The sequence below is a fragment of the Musca vetustissima genome, unplaced genomic scaffold, assembly GCF_032173495.1.
Source record: "Musca vetustissima isolate MV318-11 ecotype Yass unplaced genomic scaffold, APGP_CSIRO_Mvet_v1 utg5085, whole genome shotgun sequence".
NCBI classification, from domain to species: Eukaryota; Metazoa; Arthropoda; class Insecta; order Diptera; family Muscidae; genus Musca; species Musca vetustissima.
Window position 1 is genome coordinate 78,692 of NW_026875044.1, and position 22,533 is coordinate 101,224.

At 35.1% G+C, this 22,533-nt stretch overlaps 2 protein-coding genes across 2 annotated transcripts; both read left to right on the plus strand.

The window, feature by feature from the left end:
- Window positions 1–992: 992 nt before the first annotated feature.
- On the plus strand, window positions 993–4,762 carry LOC133337551 (dehydrogenase/reductase SDR family member on chromosome X). The gene is made up of 5 exons (XM_061545769.1): window positions 993–1,170; window positions 1,249–1,356; window positions 3,842–4,015; window positions 4,089–4,296; window positions 4,369–4,762. Exons 1-5 carry the CDS (start codon window positions 993–995, stop codon window positions 4,760–4,762), a joined length of 1,062 nt encoding a protein of 353 aa, XP_061401753.1.
- Window positions 4,763–8,187: 3,425 nt separating this feature from the next.
- LOC133337557 (cytochrome P450 6a22-like) lies at window positions 8,188–9,986 on the plus strand. The gene is made up of 2 exons (XM_061545774.1): window positions 8,188–9,118; window positions 9,568–9,986. Exons 1-2 carry the CDS (start codon window positions 8,188–8,190, stop codon window positions 9,984–9,986), a joined length of 1,350 nt encoding a protein of 449 aa, XP_061401758.1.
- The last annotated feature ends 12,547 nt before the right edge of the window (window positions 9,987–22,533 follow it).

A 22,533-nucleotide genomic window follows, 5' to 3' on the forward strand; every position in this document is an offset into this window, starting at 1 on the left:
AAAAAAAAACATTAATTTCATAATTTTTCCATTCCATTAGCACGAAGCGAACGAACGACGAAATTAATGTTCTGTCGCCAAATTTTGTTCCCATAAAAAAAGATTCAAAATATTTTATAGCTTAGCTTTAAATTCCAATCAAAGTGACTACGGCTGCATTTCAAAAACAGTTTTCAACGCCAAAAGATAATTTTCGGTCGCCTAGTTCATTTGTAAATATTTAATTTAAAAAGTCAATACTACTCGATTCACGTGATTAAATATTGAAATTGCAATTTCCATTTTTTCAAGTAGATTTTTAAATATTTTGATATTTACTTATTTTTGCTCAGGTCTAAATAATTCTCAAAAGCCCCCAAGCTGTTGTGTTTAAATATTTTTTTCTTCTCTACTACCTTTTTGTCTTGATCTTCTTGAAAAAAACCAAGCAAATATTCACATTGGGTCAATATTGATATTTCAATACAAAAAAACTCTGAAAGCCTCTAAAATGCAAACTTTTCTTATTCATGCCCACACACACACAGACACATATATGTGAATGACTGGCTAAAACACAAAATGGAAACAATATTCAACACCTTTTGTTGAAAATTACAAAAAGAATTCGAATGGAAGTGAATTTTGAATTTAAAAATTCATAGATTTTGTTGTTGAGAGGGGTCTCACAAAATAAAAGTGAAATCGCCTAACCATGTAAATATGTGATGTTGTTTTTTTCTTTCTTGGTAGATTTATGATCTTGACCTTAGCTATCTTACATCTCTCAAGATGAGCATGAACAGAACAAAAAATAGGACCATTAGTCATAAATTTAAAAAGGGCGGATATGGGTTGTGGCAGTAATTTAGAGACTATTTTTTTCTTAAATTAAATATTTTCTTTATTGGTACATTTTTAATAATTTTTTTTTAATTTCATTTTCAGCTCAATAAAATCCACCTCAACTACCTCAATTTATTGTCAGAGAGCCAAGCAGCAGCAGTACCAAAATGTTTTTAATATTATTTACCCTACTTTTCGTTCTGCTGGGCTGTGCCTTTTGGTTCACCAAGACCACCAAAGAAATGCCCAAAACTTGGTATGAATGGAAAACGGAATTTCGCTATCAATACATTGGCATGACCAGTTTATTTGATGATTTCAAATGTAGATCCGTTGACAGAATTGGTCAGTATTGGAAATTAATTTTTTTTTTTTTTTCATTTAAAGAGATTTTTTATTTAAATTGTTCTTTATATGTTTCAGAATTATATAAACAACCCAATCGCATTGCTGTTATTACCGGTGGCAATCGTGGCATTGGCCTGAGAATTGTGGAGAAATTATTGGCCTGTGATATGACTGTTGTTGTGGGTAGGTAGAAAGAAATGAGACACAATTTTTCAAATCTTTTACTAAATAGTTTCCCTTTAGTAAAATCGAGAGACAGACAAATCGAAAAATGAATCGTATACACTCGACTCGCGTATATCGACAAGCAAGCAACCCTCGCTATAACCGACATGTCGTTATATATACTTGAGGGGTCATTGACAAATATTTAGATACAAACATACAAATTTGTCAGTCCGTTTGTAACGCCTCGAAATATTCGTCAGAGACCCCATTAAGTAGATTATTGATCAGCAGTTCTACACAATGGGCTGAGGTTTAAGTCATTGTCCACGTTAGACTTAGGTCGAAGACCCCACTGTCTGCACTTTTTTTGAAACCACGATTGATCGCGTAATATTAAATGTAGAGCTTAACAATTTTTTATATACATTGCTACTACCTCCTATGATGTTTGGTATTGAAAATGGGATATATTGGTCCACATTTTGGTATGGGCCTCATATAACGGTATCCTCAAATTTTCGGTATTTTGAGGATTTCTCACACTGGTTTTTTAATCGAATTACATACGTTGAGTTCCCATTGGATAAAAAAACTCACTACCAAAAATTATCAATATCGGACCAAATTTAAGTATATCCCCCATATAACTTACCCTCAAATTTTCGGTATTTCGAAGATTACAGATAAGTCTTTTAACTCAATTGGCTTTAGTTTGAGGCTTTATGTTCCCATTGCTTACAAAATATTCCCACCCAAAATTATTAAAATCGATCCAGATTTTGGTACAGTCCCCCTTATTACGAGCCCCTCGATTTTCAATATTTTGGGCTGGTTTTTCAACCGAATTGTCTATAATTTGATATTTTGGTTTCTCATTGGGTAGCAATACTTTCTACCAAAAATCATCAACATCGGTCCAAATTTAGGTATAGCCACAATATATCGAACCCCCCGATTTATGGATTTTTGAGCATTTTAGCCACGTTTTTTAATCAAATTGTATCTAATTTAATATTTTGTGACAAAACTTCATACCAAAAATTATCAACTTCGGTCCACATTTGAATAAAGCCACCATATAAAAGTACCCCAGAATTTTCGGTTTTTGAGGATTTCTGACACTTTATTTCTACAAAATTGGATCTAATTTGATATTTGGAGATCTCATTATATGAAAAACTTCATACCATAAATTATCAAAATCGGTTCACATTTAGGTAAAGCCCCCTTATTACGAACCTCCCGATTTTCGGTTTTTCGGAGCATTTTAGCCACGTTTTTTTTTATCGAATTGCATCTAATTTTATAATTTGTGCTCTGATTGGGTGGTAAAACATTCTACCAAAAATTATCAATATCGGTCCACATTGGAATATAGCCACCATATAAAAGTAACCCCGATTTTTTGGGTTTTTGAGGATTTCCGACACTTCTTCAACCAAATTGGATATGGCAAAACTTCATAGCAAAAATTATCAATATCGTCTCATGTTTGGGTATAAGCCCCATATAACGACGGTACCCTAGAATTTTCGGGTTTTTTTTTTTTGGGCATTTTAACCACGTTTTTCAATCGAATTTGCTCTAATTTTATATTTTGGTTTGGTTGCCATTGGACGATAAAACTTTCTACCAACAATTATCAATATCGGATCTTATATATATATATATATTATATATGGTATAGGTAGGCTCTATATAACGAACCCAAACATTTTCGGGTTTTTGAGGATTTCAGCCACGTTTTTCAACCGAATTAATTCTGATTTGATATTTTTGGTTCTCATTGGGACGTAAATAACCCTACCAATAATTATGTAGGTCAATGTTTTGACATAGACTCAATATAAGGATCCCGAACGATTTTTAATATTTCGAACGCTCACCTCAATGTGGAGGCTGTAAAAGAGAAATAACCGTACAATCCTCACTTTGAAAGTGTCTTAAAAAATATATCACAATTTGAAGATGACAATAAAAATATTTTTTTTTTAATCTAGGTCTTGTAGGTGGCACAAGAACATATTTTTTTAAACAATCTACACCTCGAAGAAAAAATCCAAGCCTTAAGAGTAACTCAAAAAAATATTTTTTTTTTTCTAAAATCCACGCTTAAATGGTAACTCAAAAAAATGTATATATTTTTTTAAATCTAAAAATCCATACCTTTAGAGATCTTCAAAAGAAAAATATTATTGTATACCATATTTATATTATAATTAAAAAAATAACGTGTCATATTACTTACCGTCCCCTTCCATCATTTCTTTATTTTGACCCCTTTCCAATTGTCTTCGTTTAGGTGTTTGCCTCCAATTATGACACACATAACATTATGTTCAAAATACAATCTATATTTGAATATGTCAGTTTAACATTATTCGATGTGATTTGAATACAAAATTTGCGATCCATATCAAATTCACATGCCAACACATGCAATTTTCATTTTACGCCTAAAAGTATGCTTTAATTTTTTGCGTGTATTATTTCTTTACAGGTGTACGCAATCCCAAATCTGCTGAAGAGGCCATCAGTAAAATTGTTGATTTAAAATCGACCAATGGTAAACTTTTGTGTGAAGAACTGGATGTGGGCAGCCTGAAGTCGGTTCGTGCCTTTGCCCAAAAACTCAAAAGCAAATATGAGAAAATTGATATTCTTATTAATAATGGTAAGTAGAAAAATATTTCAATTATTATTGGATTTTTTGATTAATTAATATCAATTTTGTCTTTACATTTTAGCTGGCATTATGTTTGCTCCCTATAAAATTACCGATGATGGTTATGAATCCCATTTTGTGGTGAATTATTTGGGGCACTTTTTATTGCAACATTTGTTGATGCCTTTGCTCAAGGCTGCCGGTACTGAGGAGAAACGTGCTCGTATTGTAAATGTGTCGTCGTGTGCTCATTTGGTAGGACGCATTAACTATAAGGATATTAATGGAGAGTAAGTGGGATTTTACACATGTTTTTTAATTTTTTGAAGACATTATTTAAATGTTTATTTTTTATCATTTAGGAAATACTACTCCCCCGGTGATGCCTATAGTCAATCGAAATTAAGTCAAATCCTATCGACACGTCATTTACAAAAGGTTTTGGATGAAGAAAATGCCTATGTCCAAGTGTTGGCTGTACATCCTGGTGTTGTTGATACTGAATTGTTTGAACACTCCGCTACCACTGCTGTACCATGGTTCAATAAGCTGTTGTTTAAAACTCCTGAACAGGGATCTCGTACTCCCGTCTATGCTGCCATATCACCACGTATCGAGGGCCAAGGTGGCCTCTATTTGAGTAATTGCCGCAAGGGATCCGTACACCCACATGTCTTGAAGGCCGACAAATGTGAACGTTTCTTTAAATTCACTTGTGATTTACTTAAAATTGAACAATTCGGTTTGGGACAATAATGCTCGCATTCCAATGGGGAATTTCTCTCTCGATTTCTAAATGATGCTGCTTTTAATTATTTTTTGTAAAAAATGTGGGAGATCTAAATCTCCTCTTGTCATATCTCTTTTTTCATTTAATTATTTAAAAAAAAACTATCAACGAATAATATATTTTTTATATATCTATTTTTTCATTATGTATTTATGTAATACCTCTACATTCCCTCCCACTTCTCTTCTCCTTCTTTGTATTTAGTAACACACACAATTGTATTGAATATGACGTCCAATTTATTTATATATATTTTTATATACTACTTTTTTAAATGATATAGCTTTCATCATTTTTTCTTTAAGAAGAAAAAACGAAACAAAAGAATAAAAGAAATAGATATTTGTGGAATTAAATTAAAAAAGACTCTTGGAATTCTATTCAGTCATTCGATCGCTGTACTAATTATAAAAGGAAATCAGCAAAATTGGAGGGTCTATTCACATCTAAGGATCATCTATGATGGTTTGTAAAATATATTAAATTTAAAAATTAATTGATATTAAATATTTTATTATAGGTTCATATCCATTCAACATTGGCAAACAATATTCTGCATCTTATCAAATTTTGGAGGCAATAACTAAAACCCTTCCTAACATATTCGGCATTTTAAAACGAAAACATTTGCAGTGGTTTTCTTTACTCCTTTTACAACTCAGTTGCAACAAGATTAACCCAGTATAATTGTGGGTCGTGCTTCTAACACCGCATGTAGGTTCCACTAAACCAATTCATAAACAAAATTTGCATAGAAATTTGTTAAGCTATGCTGTTTACGTTTGGATAAGTTTTATTGGAGCGAACAAGCAAACACAGCTAAGCAGAGACGGTGGCTAATGTACGATTACAATGGGGACAAAAACAAGGGAGAAAACAAAGCAATATTTCAAAGCCCAGTGGAACCTTCCAAAAACAATTTTTTTTAAATTCCCGCCTTATGATAAACTTCGAAAAATATTTCTTAAAAAAATCTAATCCTTGATTTTCTTAGCTGGCTTGTTACAGAACGGTTGTTCCATAAGCCGAGATTAAAAAAGATATCCAAGTGGGTTGGACTTGTGCGCATCTCCTCCAATTTGAAAGGCCACGTTCCAAGATGTTGTTTTCTTCTTGGTCTTTCCATCTAATTCGTGGTCTCCCCCTTCTACGGGAACCATTAGTAGGCTCGCTTTTATATGCCTTTTGGGCTGGGGCATCTTCCTTCTTCGAATTTCAAAACTGATGTCATTCGTTTTATTTATGGCGGTACCAAGGTATATAAAATCTTTAACTACCTCGAAGCTGTAGTTCTCAAGTTCCACAGTTGGTCCGAGTCTACTGGACGTCTTGCGCGTTGAAACCATCAGCATGGTCTTCTCGCCGTTTACTGTTAGACCCACATTGGCAGACTCCTTCTCAATTTGTTCATAGGTGGCTGTTACCGCTCGCAATGTTCGACCCATTATATCGATCGACATGTGTTGTTTGGTGTACAGAGTTCTCAAGTTCCACAGTTGGTACGAGTCTACTGGACGTCTTGCGCGTTGATACCATCAGCTTGGTCTTCTCGCCGTTTACTGTTAGACCCACATTGGCAGACTCCTTCTCAATTTGTTCAAAGGTGGCTGTTACCGCTCGCAATGTTCGACCCATTATATCGATCGACATGTGTTGTTTGGTGTACAGAGTGCCATTTCTGTTCACCTTTGCTTCTCGTATGACCTTTTCCAGCAGGATGTTAAAAAGATCACACGACAAACTGTCACTTTGTCTGAATCCTCGTTCGGTATTGAAGGGTACTTTCCGACTTTAACTGCTGACCTTGTGCCAGTTAAAGTGATCCTGCATAGCCGTATTAATTTTGAAGTAATGCCGAACGTAGACATGGCTTTAAACACTTCTGAACGGATAGTACTGTCGAATGCGGCTTTATAGTCGACGGATAGGTGGTATGTGACGATGTGTTTTTCGTGGGGGTTTTTCAGGATTTGGCGCCGAGCCGATTAATTGCTTTTACGACCTCAATTTGGCTAGGTGTTATACGTTCTATACCGTCATCTATTATTGGTTTTGGGGTATCCTCTTCACCGCTACTATTTGATACCAAAAGTTTTTCGAAATGCTCCTTCCAGATCCTCAACACGCTGTCTGTATCTGTCACCAGGTTTCCTTCTTCATCTCTACAGGAGGATGTGTCTGCACCAAAACCTTCGGTTTAGTGTTTTACTCGTTGGTAAAATTTCCGGACTTAATTCTAACTCCTGCACATCTCGATTTGCTCACGCTCACGTTTTTATTGTTCTTTCTTCTTTTTTTTCTTCTGAAAAACACGTTTCTCCTCTCTCCTTTTCTCCCGATAATTCTCCATCGCATTACGTGTTGCTACTGTCTGCAAGGTTGCTCTATACGCTGCGTTTTTCACATCAGCAGCATTACGATACTCCTAATCGTACCATGAGTTTCTTGGAGGTGGTTTTTGGTACCGAAGTGTTACATTTGCTGAAGTATGTAGGGAGTGGGCAATTCTGTGCCATTGTGCTTCTGTATTATTATCGGGACAAGAAGTGTTTTCGTCAGGTGGGAAAGTTGAGCGAAGTAGGCCTCGTCTACCTGTTGTGTTTGCAGCTTTTCGAGGTCGAGTTTCCGTGTTGTGTTAGATCGCACCTTTGCTGCAACATTAAGACGCGAACCTTGACTGCTACAAGGTAGTGGTCCGAATCGATATTCGCTCCTCGGATCGATCGAAGGTTTAATACACTGGATGAATGCCTTCCTTCTATCACAACATGGTCAATTTGATTTCTCGTTGCTTGATCAGGAGAAATCCAGGTGGCCTTGTGTATATCGAGATGCTTGAATCTGGTGCTGCTAACTACCATGTTTTTTGCTGGCGCGTAGTCAATCAACCTCATGGCCTTGTCGGGTGTTTCTTCATGAAGGCTCATCGCATTTCCATATGATAACCTCAAAAAATATTTTTTTCCAAACTTTGACCTTGACTACAAAATATTTTGTTTATTTCATAATATGCGAAATTTAATTTGGGGTAACCCTGCACCCAGCCCTCCACTGTTGTAGATTCAGTTGTGTTTTTGTTGACAATAAACCGCATTTGTTCTAAAGAGAATTGAATACCAAACTGCATATTTATTTACCTCGAAGAAGACACCTTTGTTCTGCCAATTTCAATGTTTTATAAAGTCTAAAATAAAATCAAAATCTAACAGTTCTAATCCGACAGTATTAGTTCCAAAGTACCCTTCGACAAAAAATGTGGCTCTCCCTCCTATTCGGAATAACAATAATTTTTGCTTTAATAAAATATCTACAAAAATTACACTATTGGCGAAAATACAATGTGGAGACCTTCAGTTTCTTACGACTGATTTATAACTTCCTGAGACGGCAAATGGGTCTGGTATTGGGTGATATTTATGAAGATCTCCGGCAAAAACAAAAACCCTTCAAGGTTGTGTTGTCCCCCTTTTTGACGGTATTGGTGCTGCAGGATATCGACCTTATAAAGGATGTGATGATAAAGGAATTTGAAAAATTCCCCGAACGCGGTTTCTATACAAATTATCGCGACCCATTGAGTACAAATCTGGTGCGCTTGGAATATAAATGGTGGAAGCCAATAAGGCAAAAATTAACCCCGGTATTTTCTCCAGCAAAAATGCAGGCAATTTTTCCTACCCTCCACACGGTGTGTGAGCTATTGGCCTCAAAACTGAAAACCATGATGGAAGAAGAAATAAATTCCGAAGTTCCCATTTATGACCTCTGTGCCCGCTTCACCACCGATGTCATTGGCAATGTGGCCTTTGGCATTGAATTCAATAGCCTCAAGGATTCCAATTCGCAGGCCCGCCGACAAGGCATACGACTTTTCGATTATGCCTGGCATCCGATTTTGGACAGTCTGGCGGGTCATTATTGTGCAGTAGGCAATTTTTTCAACATTAAACTATTCAAACCCGAATTGAGTGGATTTTTTATAAATCTCGTGAGGGATATTATTGATCACCGTGAGAAGAATGGTATAAGGCAAGCGGATCTAATGGATACCCTGATTGAATTGAAGAAAGAGGATCAAAAATCGAAGGGAGACGAATTTTCGTTATCCTTGGAATTAATTGTGGGTCAAGTGTTTGGATTTTTTGGTGCCGGATTTGAGACATCTTCGAATACTTTGACCTATGCCCTATATGAATTGGCCAAAAATCCGGAGATACAGGAAAAGGCAAGGCAGAGTGTAAAGGAGGTGTTGAGAAGTCATGGTAATACCTTTACTTATGATAATATTAGAGAAATGCAGTATTTAAAACAAGTTTTGAAAGGTAAGTGAAAATTATTTAAAAAAAAAGTTTTTGAAAAAAAATTTTTTGAAATTAACAAAAGGCATGGATTTAGAAAAAAAATTTTGAAGTGGATTTTTGAAAAAAAAAAATTTTTTTTTGAAGTGGGTTTTCGAAAAGAAGTGTATTTTTTGAAAAAAATATTTTTTGAAGTAAATTTTTTGAAAAAAAAAATATTTTTTGAAGTGGATTTTTGAAAAAAAAATAATATTTTTTGAAGTGGATTTTGGAAAAAAATATTTTTTGAAGTGGATTTTTGAAAAAAAAATTTTTGACGTGGGTTTTTTAAAAATAAATATTTTTGAAGTGGATTTTTGAAAATAACGCATGGCGTGTATTTTTTAAAAATTATTTTTTCAACATTCCACAATGCGTGGATTTGATTAATTTTTTATATTTAATTGAAATCGAAATATTTCCTTTTCTTCCAGAAACCCTTCGCCTCCATCCTCCAGCCCCCTACACTGTGCGAGTTTGCCGTCGTCCATGCGTTTTGAAAACCAAATATGGTGCGCTGACAATTCCAAGTGATACCAAGGTGATGATACCCATTTATGGTATACATCATAATCCTGACTACTATCCGGAACCATATCGTTTTCTACCAGAACGTTTTGATGAAATTTCAGATTGCCCGCCCGCATTATTTATACCCTTTGGTTTGGGTCCCCGAACATGTATTGGTAAACGATTGGCCAATATGATGTTGACCCTTTCGTTGGCTATGCTTTTGACACGTTTCCGCTTTTCTTGCTGTGCGCAAACGCCACGAAGTTTAGATTTCGAGTCGAGAAAAATGTTGGTCCTATCGAGCAAGGAAAATATTGTTGTGAAAGTTGAAGCTTTGTAAAGAAATAAAAAAATTTAAAAATATATATTTTATAGGTTATGATAAGGCCTAAAATAAAAACAAATTGAGGTTAGGTCAAGGCGTGAAATGTTAGAAAATATTTTTGGAGGCTATGCCAAAGTGTGGATTGAAAAAAAATTTGAGCTTATGTCAAAGTGTGGATTAAAAAAAAATAAGGAGTGGGTTTTTTTAAACAATATTTTTAGGTTCTGTCAATGCGTGGATTTAAAAAAATATTGAGGTTATGTCAAAGGGCGGGTTAAAAAACAATATTTTGTAAGTTTATATTAACGCGTGGATTTCATAAAAAATATTTTTTGAAGTTATGTCAAGGCGTGGATTTCATAAAAAAATATTTTTTGAGGCTATGTCAAGGCGTGGATTACATAAAATATATTTTTTGAGGTTATGTCAAGGCGTGGATTTCATAAAAAAATATTTTTTGAGGTTATGTCAAGGCGTGGATTTCATAAAAAAATATTTTTTGAGGTTATGTCAAGGCGTGGATTTCATAAAAAAATATTTTTTGAGGTTATGTCAAGGTGTGGATTTCATGAAAAAATATTTTTTGAGGCTATGTTAAGGCGTGGATTTCATAAAAAATATTTTTTGTGGTTATGTCAAGGCGTGGATTTCATAAAAAATATTTTTGAGGTTATGTCAAGGCATGGATTTCATAAAAAAATATTTTTTGAGGTTATGTCAAGGCATGGATTTCATAAAAAATATTTTTTGAGGTTATGATAAGGCGAAGATGCTTTAAAAAATATTTTTTGAAATTATGAAAAATCAAAGATGTTTAAACAAATGTATATATTTTTTTAAACATTACCACGCCCCTGCTTAAATCCATAAAAAAACGAGTAGCCAGCCAACTTATCTTCGATTTACATCCAACTCAAACTCCACCTACGCCTTAAGACTCATCCGCACACACATTGTAGCTGCTTGATTTTCCATCTGGAAAATGTATGGAAATTTTGAAACGATGTCTTAATCCACAAAAAAAATTACACCTTTCAGGTTGGTTGTTACAGCCTGATTTACATACCAGTCAGCCAGCCAACCAGCCAGAGTCCAGAGCAGGTTGAGTACAAATGGAGAATAACTGGAGCTAATTAAATTCGCATTTGTTAAACATTGTTGTTGCAACTTTTTAATATGGGGTTGTGCAGATTTACAGCAAAGGTGTTGAAAATCAAGGAATGATTGATGGTTACCTTTGGTGGCAATGCAATAGGGAACAACAGCAACAAATTACAACAGGTTCGGAAATGAAATATAGGATGGGAAAAAATTTGATAATGGATGTGTGCAAGTTGCAACATGCATAGATATCATAGGAGACAATGTGGTAAGTCAAGGTTAAGGTTGTGAATATGTTTTAGAAATTTCCTCAAGTGTGGATATAAAAAAAAATATGTGTGAGGTTATGGTCCATTAGCTTATCATCTTTTCTCCTCAAGACTCTCGAAAAACTGATCGACCTGGAGATTAGAACTCGCATAGACACCACCTCTCTTAGCAACTCGAAACACGCATACATAAAGCGTAAAGGCTGGCCGCCTTCCCTATAGAGGGAGCCTTTAACAACGTCAAACTTGAATCCATAAACCACTCACTTAAAGAAGTTGGCATTCCTGATACCCTTACGCATTGATAGATAAAATGCTAAACATCAGAATTATAAATTCAAGTGTGGGGGTTACAAAAATCAGGAAAATGGTAACTAGAGTAGAGGTGTGCAACTAAAAAATTCTCAGAGAACGAATGAGAAACCACCATATGAAATGACTTATAGAATTCAACTTTTTTGTACATGGGATACAAAAATCAGGAAAACGGCTAAACTAGAGGCACACCTCAGGGAGGGGTGTTCTCGCCATTACTAAGGCTATTGGTAATTAATAATATACTGAGGGAACTGGACGGGAAAGGTATCAAAGTAGTAGTTTATGCGGACGACGTGGTGATATTGATTTCCGGAAAATTTTCGTCAACAATCTCGGAGCTTATGCAAAGAGCCTTACTGACGCTGTCGCGCTGGGCCAGGGCAAATGGCCTTGGTGTAAATCCAACAAAGATGGAACTAGTAATGTTCACTAGGAAGCGTAAGCTCGGCGTTTTTGCTCCATTAACACTGGATGGAGTGCAAATTCATCGATCTTCCGAAGCAAAGTACCTCGGCACAATCCTGGACTGTTAACTACGATGGAATAGAAATGTTGAGGAACGGGCGAAGAGAGGGATGATTGCACATGCAAGAACTCCATTGGGAACAGCTGGGGGCTAAAAACATCGACTACACACTGGTTGGTTCTCTTGTGTGGTGGAACTATCTGCGCCACAAGTCGACATCCAGTAAATTAGATAAGGTACAAAGAGCCGCCTCGATTTTAGTTACAGGAACCAGGAGGATTACACCACAAGCAGCTTTGAACGCATTGCTGAACTTTAAGCCTCTGGGCATCAGCATTAAGTGTCAGGCTGCGAGCAGCGCCCTAAGGCTGCATGAACAAAACCTCTGGCGAAATTGTACCTTTGGGCATGGTAGTATTTTAAATGAGTCAGGTATGACATTGGACCGTAAAACTAAGCGACTATATATCACCAGTCCTGAGATTTGACGATGTAGATGTCGTTATTCCTAGTAGAGACGACTGGAACCGAAGTAACCCTCCCTGGACGGTCTGGCCTTCTATACAGACGGATCCAAGATGGAAGAAGGTAGAGGGGCGGACGTCTACTGTGAAAGGCTAGGCCTTGAGTTAACCTACAAGCTGAATTGCAACTGTAGGGTCTTCCAAGCTGAAATCTTCGCGATTTGGAAGGCAGCGGAGTAGATAAATAGTCTGGATGCAGAAGTCTTTGAACTGGTGATTATCTTTGTGAATAGTCAAGCGGCTCTTAAAGCCATCAAATCTTGTTACATCAAATCTGAGGCCGTCCTCAAGTGTAGAGCAGCTTTGGAAGGACTTTACAGGACTTACAGCTATCGGTTGTGTTGGATACCAGGACATTGTGACATCTTGGGTAATGAAAGAGCGGACGAACTAGCTAGACGAGGATCTCAATCCACAGATCTTGCAACTGATGATTTAACCAAACCATCCTTATGTCATTTTTACCGGAACTTTGAGGCATTATTCGACGAAAGAGCCTATGAAATCTGGCACAACGAACCTAGGTGCAACGTGTCAAGATCCATTTGGCCGACTCTGTCTACCAAAAGAACGCACTCACTGTTTAAACTGAGCAAAGCTGAAATAAGAGCAATGATAGGAATCATTACTGGTCACTGCAATATCAGGACTTTTACTAGTAAATGGGATATTGATGCAATTGATTACTGTAGACTCTGCGTTGACGAGGAGGAGGAGACGGAGACAATTGTGTATCTCCGGTTTCACTGCCCAGCCCTGGCTTACAGGCGGCACAGACTAGTGGGTGATCATTTTCTACCGGCTCTTAGCTTCTTCTCATCATCAACCGAAACTTCTCTAATCTACAGCATAATTAAAAACCTAAAGTGGTTGGGAAAGAGCAACCTTGACACGTAACACATCTTCTGTCTGATTCCTATAGCCATCGACCTTATTCCAATCTTACTTTTTTATATCTTTCTGTAAACTTCTCATCTCCCTTTATTTCCCCAATCTTCTCTCCCCTATAGATCTCTTCTTATCTCTTTTCTTCTCATGGATGATCACAACGGACCTAACGGTCTCAGAGCGCTGCAGACACATAATCGACTGCACATCCTCAAACCTAACCTATGGTGAGGCTTGGATTTTTAAAAAATATTTTTTGAGGTTATCATAAGGCGTGGATTTAAAAAAAAAAACTCTTCAAACCCTTAGTCATCACTTGATCTCTTCTATCTTCTTACGTGAGATAACTCATCTCGATTTTGAAATATTTCCCCCATGTGTTCGATTTTTTTTCTTCTCTAAACTATTTAAAAAAACAAATAAGAAAAAAATTAGTTAAAATCAATTGATTGCTATTGCGTGTGACTGAAACCTAATTGGTTTTGAGCAGCATCGCAATTTTATTACTCTAACGTGAAATACCAATCACAATCCAATCGGCAAAAAAAAAAAAAAATGTGAAACCAGATTATCGTTGTTCGCATCATCTGCAACGTCTCCACATTTATTGTGGGTCAATTGTTTTAAGCGCCCCCTTTTTAAAAACTTGTATAATTTTTTTCAGTTATCAAAGACAGTTGTTTTGTGTAGTAGAGTGAGAGCATTTTGACAAGCGGTTTTTTGAAGAAGCACAGTGGTTTGAAAAAAAAAAATTAAAGAATAATAAAAAAACATTTAAAAAAATTACGACTTAAGTAGAACATTTTGTAACAAATCCACGCCTTAAAAATTCTCAAAAAAATTTTTTTTTTAAAAAATCCACTCCTTATTTCAAACTCAATAAACTCTCCAAAAAATAATTCTTAAAAAATCCAAGCCTTATGAACTTTCCAAAAAAATATATATTTTTTTTTTAAATCTACGCCTTAAAAACTTTCCATGAAATATTTTTAAAAAAATCCATAAAATATTTTTACCACGCAGAAATTGTGTTAATACCTACGAATACTGGAATGCAGGCTTTGCGCCTTCAAACCCCAGACATGATAGCCATCATGATCATCTACATCTGAAAACATTGAGATGATGATTGCATTATGACTAAAATCCCAAAATGTTTTGTCAATGATGCACGTACACATGCCAGCTGATGATGAAGTTCGCATTCTCTTAAGGCTCAATGAACTAAATGTTCGACAACAAAGTTTTTTTTTTGTGGGAGCAATGCCCTGCTAAAATTTTAATATTTTTTTTTTCTGTTGCGGATTTTTTGTGTGTCGTTCTGTGGACTTAATTTTTGAAGTGCATGATTTTGAGGTTCGATTTATGCCGACTCACTGAGTAAATGTTTTACTGTCGACTCGTAGCCGAAATGCATTTGAAAACGTCATTAATGTGGGAATATTTACACAATATTTTGAAGTTTTTTTTTTTGGATGGGCTGCAATTCAGAATTTTTCAAAAAAAAAAAAAAAAAAATCAGTCAAAATTATTTCTACGAAGGCATAACGAATTTGACTCTAAGAAGAAGTTGTATTAGAGTGGCCATAAATATTAAAAAAAAAATATTTTCTTCTACATTTGTTTTTTAAATATTATATGGAGACTTCACAATGAGTGGATGTTTTAAAAAACATTTTTTGTAGAGTTTATAAGGGTTGGTTTTTTAAAAAAATATTTTTTGGACAGTTTATAAGGCATGGTTTTTATACCCTTCACCTCACTGTGGTACAGGGTATTATGTATACTTTCTAAGTCGATTTATGCATGTCCGCCCGGTGGGATGTCTGGCTGTCCATGTTAAATTGTAAACAAAGTAGAGGTCGCATTTATTATTCGAATTGGATGAAATTTGGCACAGCTCATTCATTTGGCCCAAGGACGAACCCTATCGATTTTCAGTAAATGGTGCTCCAAAGTCTCTATATATCTTTCGATTTGCACGAAATTTGGCATAACGAGCTGAATTGGGTCTAGAATGATGTGTGTCAAGTTTCGTGAAAATCGGTTCAGATTTTGATCCCATATATATTTTCGTCCGATTTTATGTAAATGATGCACCAAAGTCCCTATATAACTTTCCATATAACCGAAATTTGGCATAACGAGCTGAATTGGGTCTAGAATGATGTGTGTCAAGTTTCGTGAAAATCGGTTCAGATTTAGATATAGCTCCCATATATATTTTCGTCCGATTTAAGGTTAATGGTGCACCAAAGTCCCTAAATATTTTTCGATTTGCACGAAATTTGGTACAGCGTACTGAATTAAACCTAGAATGATGCGTGTCAAGTTTCGTGAAAATCGGTTCAGATTTAGATATAGCTTCCATATATATCTTCGTCCGATTTAAGGTAAATGGTGCACCAAATTCCCTGAAAATCATTTAATTTGCACGAATTTTTGGTATAGCCCACTGAATAAGATCTAGAATGATATGTGTTAAGTTTCGTGAAAATCGGTTCAGATTTATATATAGCTCCCATATATATTTTGGACCGATTTTAAGTAAATGATGCACCAAAGACCCTATATATCTTTCGAATTGCACGAATTTTTGTATAACCCACTGAATAAGGTCTAGATTGATGTGTGCTAAGTGTCGTGAAATTCGGTTCAGATTTAGATATAGTTCCGATATATATTTTCGTCCGATTTAAGGTTAATGGTGCGCCAAAGTCCCTAAATATCTTTCGATTTGCACGAAATTTGGCATAGCGTACTGAATTAAGACTAGAATGATGTGTGCCAAGTTTCGTGAAAATCGGTTCAGATGTAGATATAGGTTCCATATATATTTTCGTCCGATTTTAAGTAAATGGTGCACAAAAGTGCTTTTATATATTTCGATGAAGTTTCGTGAAAATCCGTTCAGATTTAGATATAGCTCCCATATATATGCGCGTCCGATTTTATGTATGATGTAAATGGTGCACCAAAGCCCCTATAAATTTTCCGATTGGCACGAAATTTGCCAAAAAAAAATCTTTTCGAGTATATCTTATTTGAAGCTACAACTGACCCAGCCAGCACACACAAATTATTTTGAAATTGTAACAGCTTTTTTTCTCTGTTGTAGCTCAAAATTTTCCAGTTGCCACACAAGACATGTTTGTTCAGTATTTTTTTTTCTGGGGCTTCCTTAGCCACTTCAGTTTTTTGTGAGCCTCTTCTTGTGGAGGAAGATACAAAAAACAACCTCTTTACAAAATTTTGTAATCCGCACAACAAATTACAATATAATACATTATGTGGTACAAGTGTAGCAATGACTTTTTTACAAAGAAAAAAAAAATCCTCTAACGAACACACAGCCACACACACACACACACACGAATATGTGTCAAAAATCGTGATCATCCTTTTTGTTGTCATTTTGTGTTTCTTTTTTTTCTGATGGTGCGTCCAAATGACAGCGACAAATTGTTGCCAGACAACATGTTATGGTCCACAAGAAACCTCTTCATACATGCTAGATGGATGGATGCATGGCTTAGTGTGGAGGATTAGTATTACACCCGCCACTTGGATGCTGCTGGCAGCTTTTTATGCAACTCTTCAAACGATCGCTCCAAATAATTACATTTTTTATTTTAATATAATTTAAATTGAGTTCACATATTAATAATAATAATTGCAAAAAAATAAACTGCAAACTATTTTTTGGAGGTGGTAACCGAACGTTCAGATAATAATAATTTGTAAAACGAATTGAGAACAACTGGTAGCAGCACAGATGTGAAATAAAACAACTGAATGTGTTGTGGTGGTATTGGATTAGCGGAATTTGTGTCATCAAACAGACTGATACCCTACAGACAGGCTTAAAAATAATGGTCTCTGAAAAAAGTATAAAATTTTGTGGGGTCTTAAAAAAATATTTTTTAAAAAAATCCATGCCTTATAATCTCTCCAAAATATATATATTTTTTTTAAATTCACGCCTTTTAAACTCTAAAAAATATATTTTTAAAAAATTCCACACCTTATAAACTCTCCAACCAGTAAGGAAAGTAGTAAGGTCGAACTGAGCCCCGACTATATGATACCCTTCATCACTTTGGATATATTCTACATATGTATCCTAACAGACGTCGCCTTTTTGAAGGATCATTGACATGAAATTGAACGAACTTAAATATGTGATCTTTATCGTTATCTAAACCGACTAACATAAATCCCTACACATGTCATTCTGTAACCTATGCCAACATTTTGTAAGTCGATTTAAAGCAAACTTGACACACGCAATTTGGAATGCTGCACGATTTAAAATTTAATCCCAATCAGACATCCATTGATTACATGGTGTACAGCTAACATGAATAGGTCGAAATTATATATGGAAGCTATGCTATATCTATATCTAAAGCGATATCAAGGAAACTTGCCAGAGATTAATTTATATTAACTTCAGAACGTTGTGTCAATCGGCCTAGCTATGGATCTTTAGTGCACCATTTACTTCATATCGGACGAAAATATATATAGGAGGTGTATGTAAATCTGAATCGATTTTCACGAAACTTCGCACACATCATTCTAGGCTTAATTCAGTACGATGTGCCAAATTTCGTGCAGGTCGAATGATTTTCAGGGACTTTGGTGCACCATTTACCTAAAATCGGACGAAACTATATATGGGAGCTATATCTAAATCTGAACCGATTTTCATGAAACTTAGCACACATCATTCTAGACTTAATTCAGTACGATGTGCCAAATTTCATGCAAATCGAAAGATATATAGGTACTTTGGTGCACCATTTACCTGAAATCGGTCGAAAATATATATGGGAGCTAAATCTAACTATGAAGCGATTTTTACGAAACTTAGCACACATTATTTAAGACGCAATTCAGTACGCTATGCCAAATTTCGAGCAAATCGAACGATATATAAGGACTTTGATGCACCATTTACATTAAATCGGACGAAAATATATATGGGAGCTTTATCAAAATCTGAATCGATTTTCACGAAATTTCGCACGCGTCATTCTAGGCTCAGTTCAGTACGCTGTGCCAAATTTCGTGCAAATCGATTGATATATAAGGACTTTGATGCACCACTTACATTAAATCGGTCGAAAATATATATGGGTGTTATATCTAAATCTGAACCGATTTTTACGAAACTTAGCACACATCATTCTAGACTTAATTCAGTACGCTAAGCCGAAATTCGTGCAAGTCGAATGATTTGCAGGGACTTTGGTGCACCATTTACCTAAAATCGGGCGAAACTATATATGGGAGCTGTATCTAAATCTGAATCGATTTTCACGAAACTTTGCATACATCAATCTAGGCTTATTTCAGTACGATGTGCCAAATTTCATGCACATCGGAAGATATTTAGGGACTTTGGTACACCATTTATATTAAATCGGACGAAAATATATATGTGAGCTATATCTAAATCTGAACCGATTTTCACGAAACTTGACACACATCATTCTAGACTTAATTCGGTAGGCTATGCCAAATTTCGTGTAAATCGCAAGATATATAGGGACTTTGTTCCACCATTTACATTAAATCGGACGAAAATATATATGGGAGCTATATCTAAATCTGAACCGATTTTTCCCAATTTCAATAGGGTTCGTCCTTGTTCCAAATTAATGAACTGTGCCAAATTTCATCCAATTCGAATCAAAAATGTGACCTGTACTTTGTTTACAATTTAACATGGACAGACCGACGGACGGACGGACATGCATAAAACGACTTAGAAAGTGATTCTATGCATATTCTCAAAAAAATCCATGGGTCCATCTCGATTCCTTTTGCCTGTTACAAACATATGCACAAAGACATAAAGCCCTGTACCACAGTTTGGTGAAGGGTATAAAAATGTTTTTTTTTTTTTTTTTTTTTTAAATCCACGCCTTATGTTGACTTCAATATATATATATATATATATATATGTATATTATTTTTTTATTTTTCTTTATTATCCCAATTTTTTGTTTGTAGGGTACAAATTTTGAAATTTATGTCAGTGTGTCGTATTAATTGATGTCTACAAAATTGATGATAATGACGAAGAGGATGATGATGTTGATCTTCGTCATAATCTTCATACCCATATCTTTGATCATCATCATTTGAAAAAAATCTAAAACTAAATAGAAAGGACTTTGGCGTAGCTGTGCTAGCACAGAATTGAAATCATTCCACACCATTCGGCATCTAAAAAAAATCCGCAATAAAAACCAAAATTTCAACTCAATTATGGGCCACAGAAAAATCGCTGTTCGTATAGAGCGTGGAGGCATGCGAACATAACAGATGTATTATTACCCACATCTAACAAAAAAATTAAAAAAAAACATCTGAAAAAAATGTAGGCTGCAACCTAACTAAGTGGCTAATAAAATAATTGCCTTAAGCCTAAAATTAAAACATCTCCACCATCTAAACAAGGAGAGGCTATTACGGCTATGGCGATTTTTTTGGCTGAAGTAATTTGCATTTTATTTTATTTATTTTTATTTTTTCAAAATAAAGTTTTGAATTTGTTGACCACTTAATTTGTCATAACTAAATGGCTGTCAAGCATTCGGCTACTACTAACTTAGTCAGAAGGGGCCTGGTTTATCTCTTGGGGTGCTAATTAATTTGTTTTAAATTAATTTCTCAACCGAGCGAAGAATGCCTCAACCTCCTCATAGGTAGCTCCAAATAAATTAATGATTTATTACGTCAAATTAAAACAGGCAGATAACCTGACTGGCTGCCAGGTATATGGCTATAGATTTACATACCATACCCTGCTGATAAAAATAATTTGAGTTCAATTTTTGATTATTTTCAGAGCCATGGACACCATGGATGGATGTTACTTAAATACATTACCAAAAAAATAATTATAATCCAAAAAAATTTGAATCGATTTCATTTGAAATTTAGGCAAAATAAACCAAAAATAAAAAAACAATTGAAAGTTTCCACCACATCCATTTTTTTTTCATTGATCCAATTTTAAAGATATTTGCCGACAAAAAGAGCAGGGAAATAAATATTTCATTCGATATTAATCTGATTTCTTTAATAAACTTATCTTGTCATAATTGTTGTTGTTGTTTTTGTTATTGGTACTCCAAACTCGAACTGACAGGTGAAAGGGTCTTTTGCAAAATTTCTAATTTGCAAAAATATTTCAAGTATGTGGGAAGTTTTGTAACCATAAAAAATCATAATCGAACATTTTTATGGGAATTATGAATGGTCGATTACACGAAATTTGGTTATGGTGAAAGTGTATGGATTTGAAGAGCAGCAAATGTCATTAATCAATGAAACAATTAAAAGTGGATGAATAATTATTTAAAAAAAAAATTGTAATAAATATTTTTTTCTTAGGTCCATGATTTTTTATTTAAAAATATTTTTGGGGGCTCTACATAGATGGGCATAACCATAAGCATGGTTTTTTAAGGTCTGCGCATGCTAGGTTTTTTTTAATATATTTCAGGGACTCGCCATAGTCGTGGATTTTTATACTCTTCACCACACTGTGGTACAGAGTATTATGTATTTGTGCATATGTTTGTAACAGCAAAAGGAAACGAGAGAATCACTTTCTAAGTCGATTTATACATGTCCGTCCGTATGTCTGGCTATCCATGTTAAATTGTAAACAAAGTACAGGTCGCATTTATTATTCGAATTGGATGCAATTTGGCACAACTCATTTATTTGGCCCAAGGACGAACCATATTGAAATTGGGAAAAATCGGTTCAGATTTTGATATAGCTCCCATATATATTTTCGTCCTATTTAAGGTGAATGGTGCACCAAAGTCCCTAAATATTTTTCGATTTGCACGAAATTTGACACAGCACACTGAATTCAGCCTAGAATAATGTGTGCTTAGTTTCGTGAAAATCGGTTTAGATGTAGATATAGCTCCCATATATATTTTCGTCCGATTTTAGGTAAATGGTGCACCAAAGTCCCTGAATAGCTTTCGATTCGCACGAAATTTAGCACAGCGTACTGAATTGAGTCAAGAATGATGAGTGGTAAGTTTCGTGAAAATTGGTTCAGATTAAGATATAGCTCCCATATATATTTTCATCCGATTTAAGGTAAATGGTGTACCAAAGTTCCTAAATATCTTTCGATTTGCACGAAATTTGGCACAGCATACTGAATTAAGCTACCATATATATTCTCGTCCGATTTAAGGTAAATGGTGCAGCAAAATCCATAAATATTCTTCGATTTGCACGAAATTTGGCACAGCATACTGAATTAAGCCTAGAAAGATGTGTGCTAAATTTCGTGAAAATCGGTTCAGATTTACATATAGGTCCCATATATATTTTCGTCCGATTTAAGACAAATGGTGCACAATAGTCCCTATTTATCTTTCGATTTGCTCGATCTAGAATGCTATGTGCTAAGATTCGTGAAGATCCGTTAAGATTTATATATAGCTCCCACATATATTTTTGTCCGATTTACAGATATAAACTCCTAATGTTTGTCCGATTAACACGAAATTTTGCACAACGTAACAAATTGAGACTTGAATGACGTTATTGGGTTTTGTTGAAATTGGCGCAGATGCAGCCATGGCTTCCATGTGTATTTCGAAAGGGTGTGTGATTGAGATTAATTTTTTAACAGTGCGGCGTACCCAATAGCGTGTATCAATTTTGCTATAAATCGTTTTCCATAAATTCGTCCCATGATACGCAGACGACTCTAAATCTGCCCAAATGAAATTAAATTTATCATAGGTTGCAGAAAGACATGAGTGTGCTTCATCGAGAGAACATTGGCATGCAATTGTAAGGACACATATGTACCATATACCCATATTGGTGAAGGGTATCATATAGTCGGCCCTGTCCGACTTTACTACTTTCCTTACTGGTTTAAGAATATTTTTCAGCAGTTTAATTTTTAAGGACTCTAAATATACGTAGATTTTATAAAA

Bases quoted from the DNA above. Each gene is read 5' to 3' on its own strand.
- LOC133337551 (XM_061545769.1), top strand. From the start codon at position 993: ATGTTTTTAATATTATTTACCCTACTTTTCGTTCTGCTGGGCTGTGCC. The intron at 1,171-1,248 runs GTCAGTATTGGA...TATATGTTTCAG, and splicing joins TAGATCCGTTGACAGAATTG to AATTATATAAACAACCCAAT. The intron at 4,016-4,088 runs GTAAGTAGAAAA...TTTACATTTTAG, and splicing joins TGATATTCTTATTAATAATG to CTGGCATTATGTTTGCTCCC.
- LOC133337557 (XM_061545774.1), top strand. From the start codon at position 8,188: ATGGGTCTGGTATTGGGTGATATTTATGAAGATCTCCGGCAAAAACAA. The intron at 9,119-9,567 runs GTAAGTGAAAAT...CTTTTCTTCCAG, and splicing joins TTTAAAACAAGTTTTGAAAG to AAACCCTTCGCCTCCATCCT.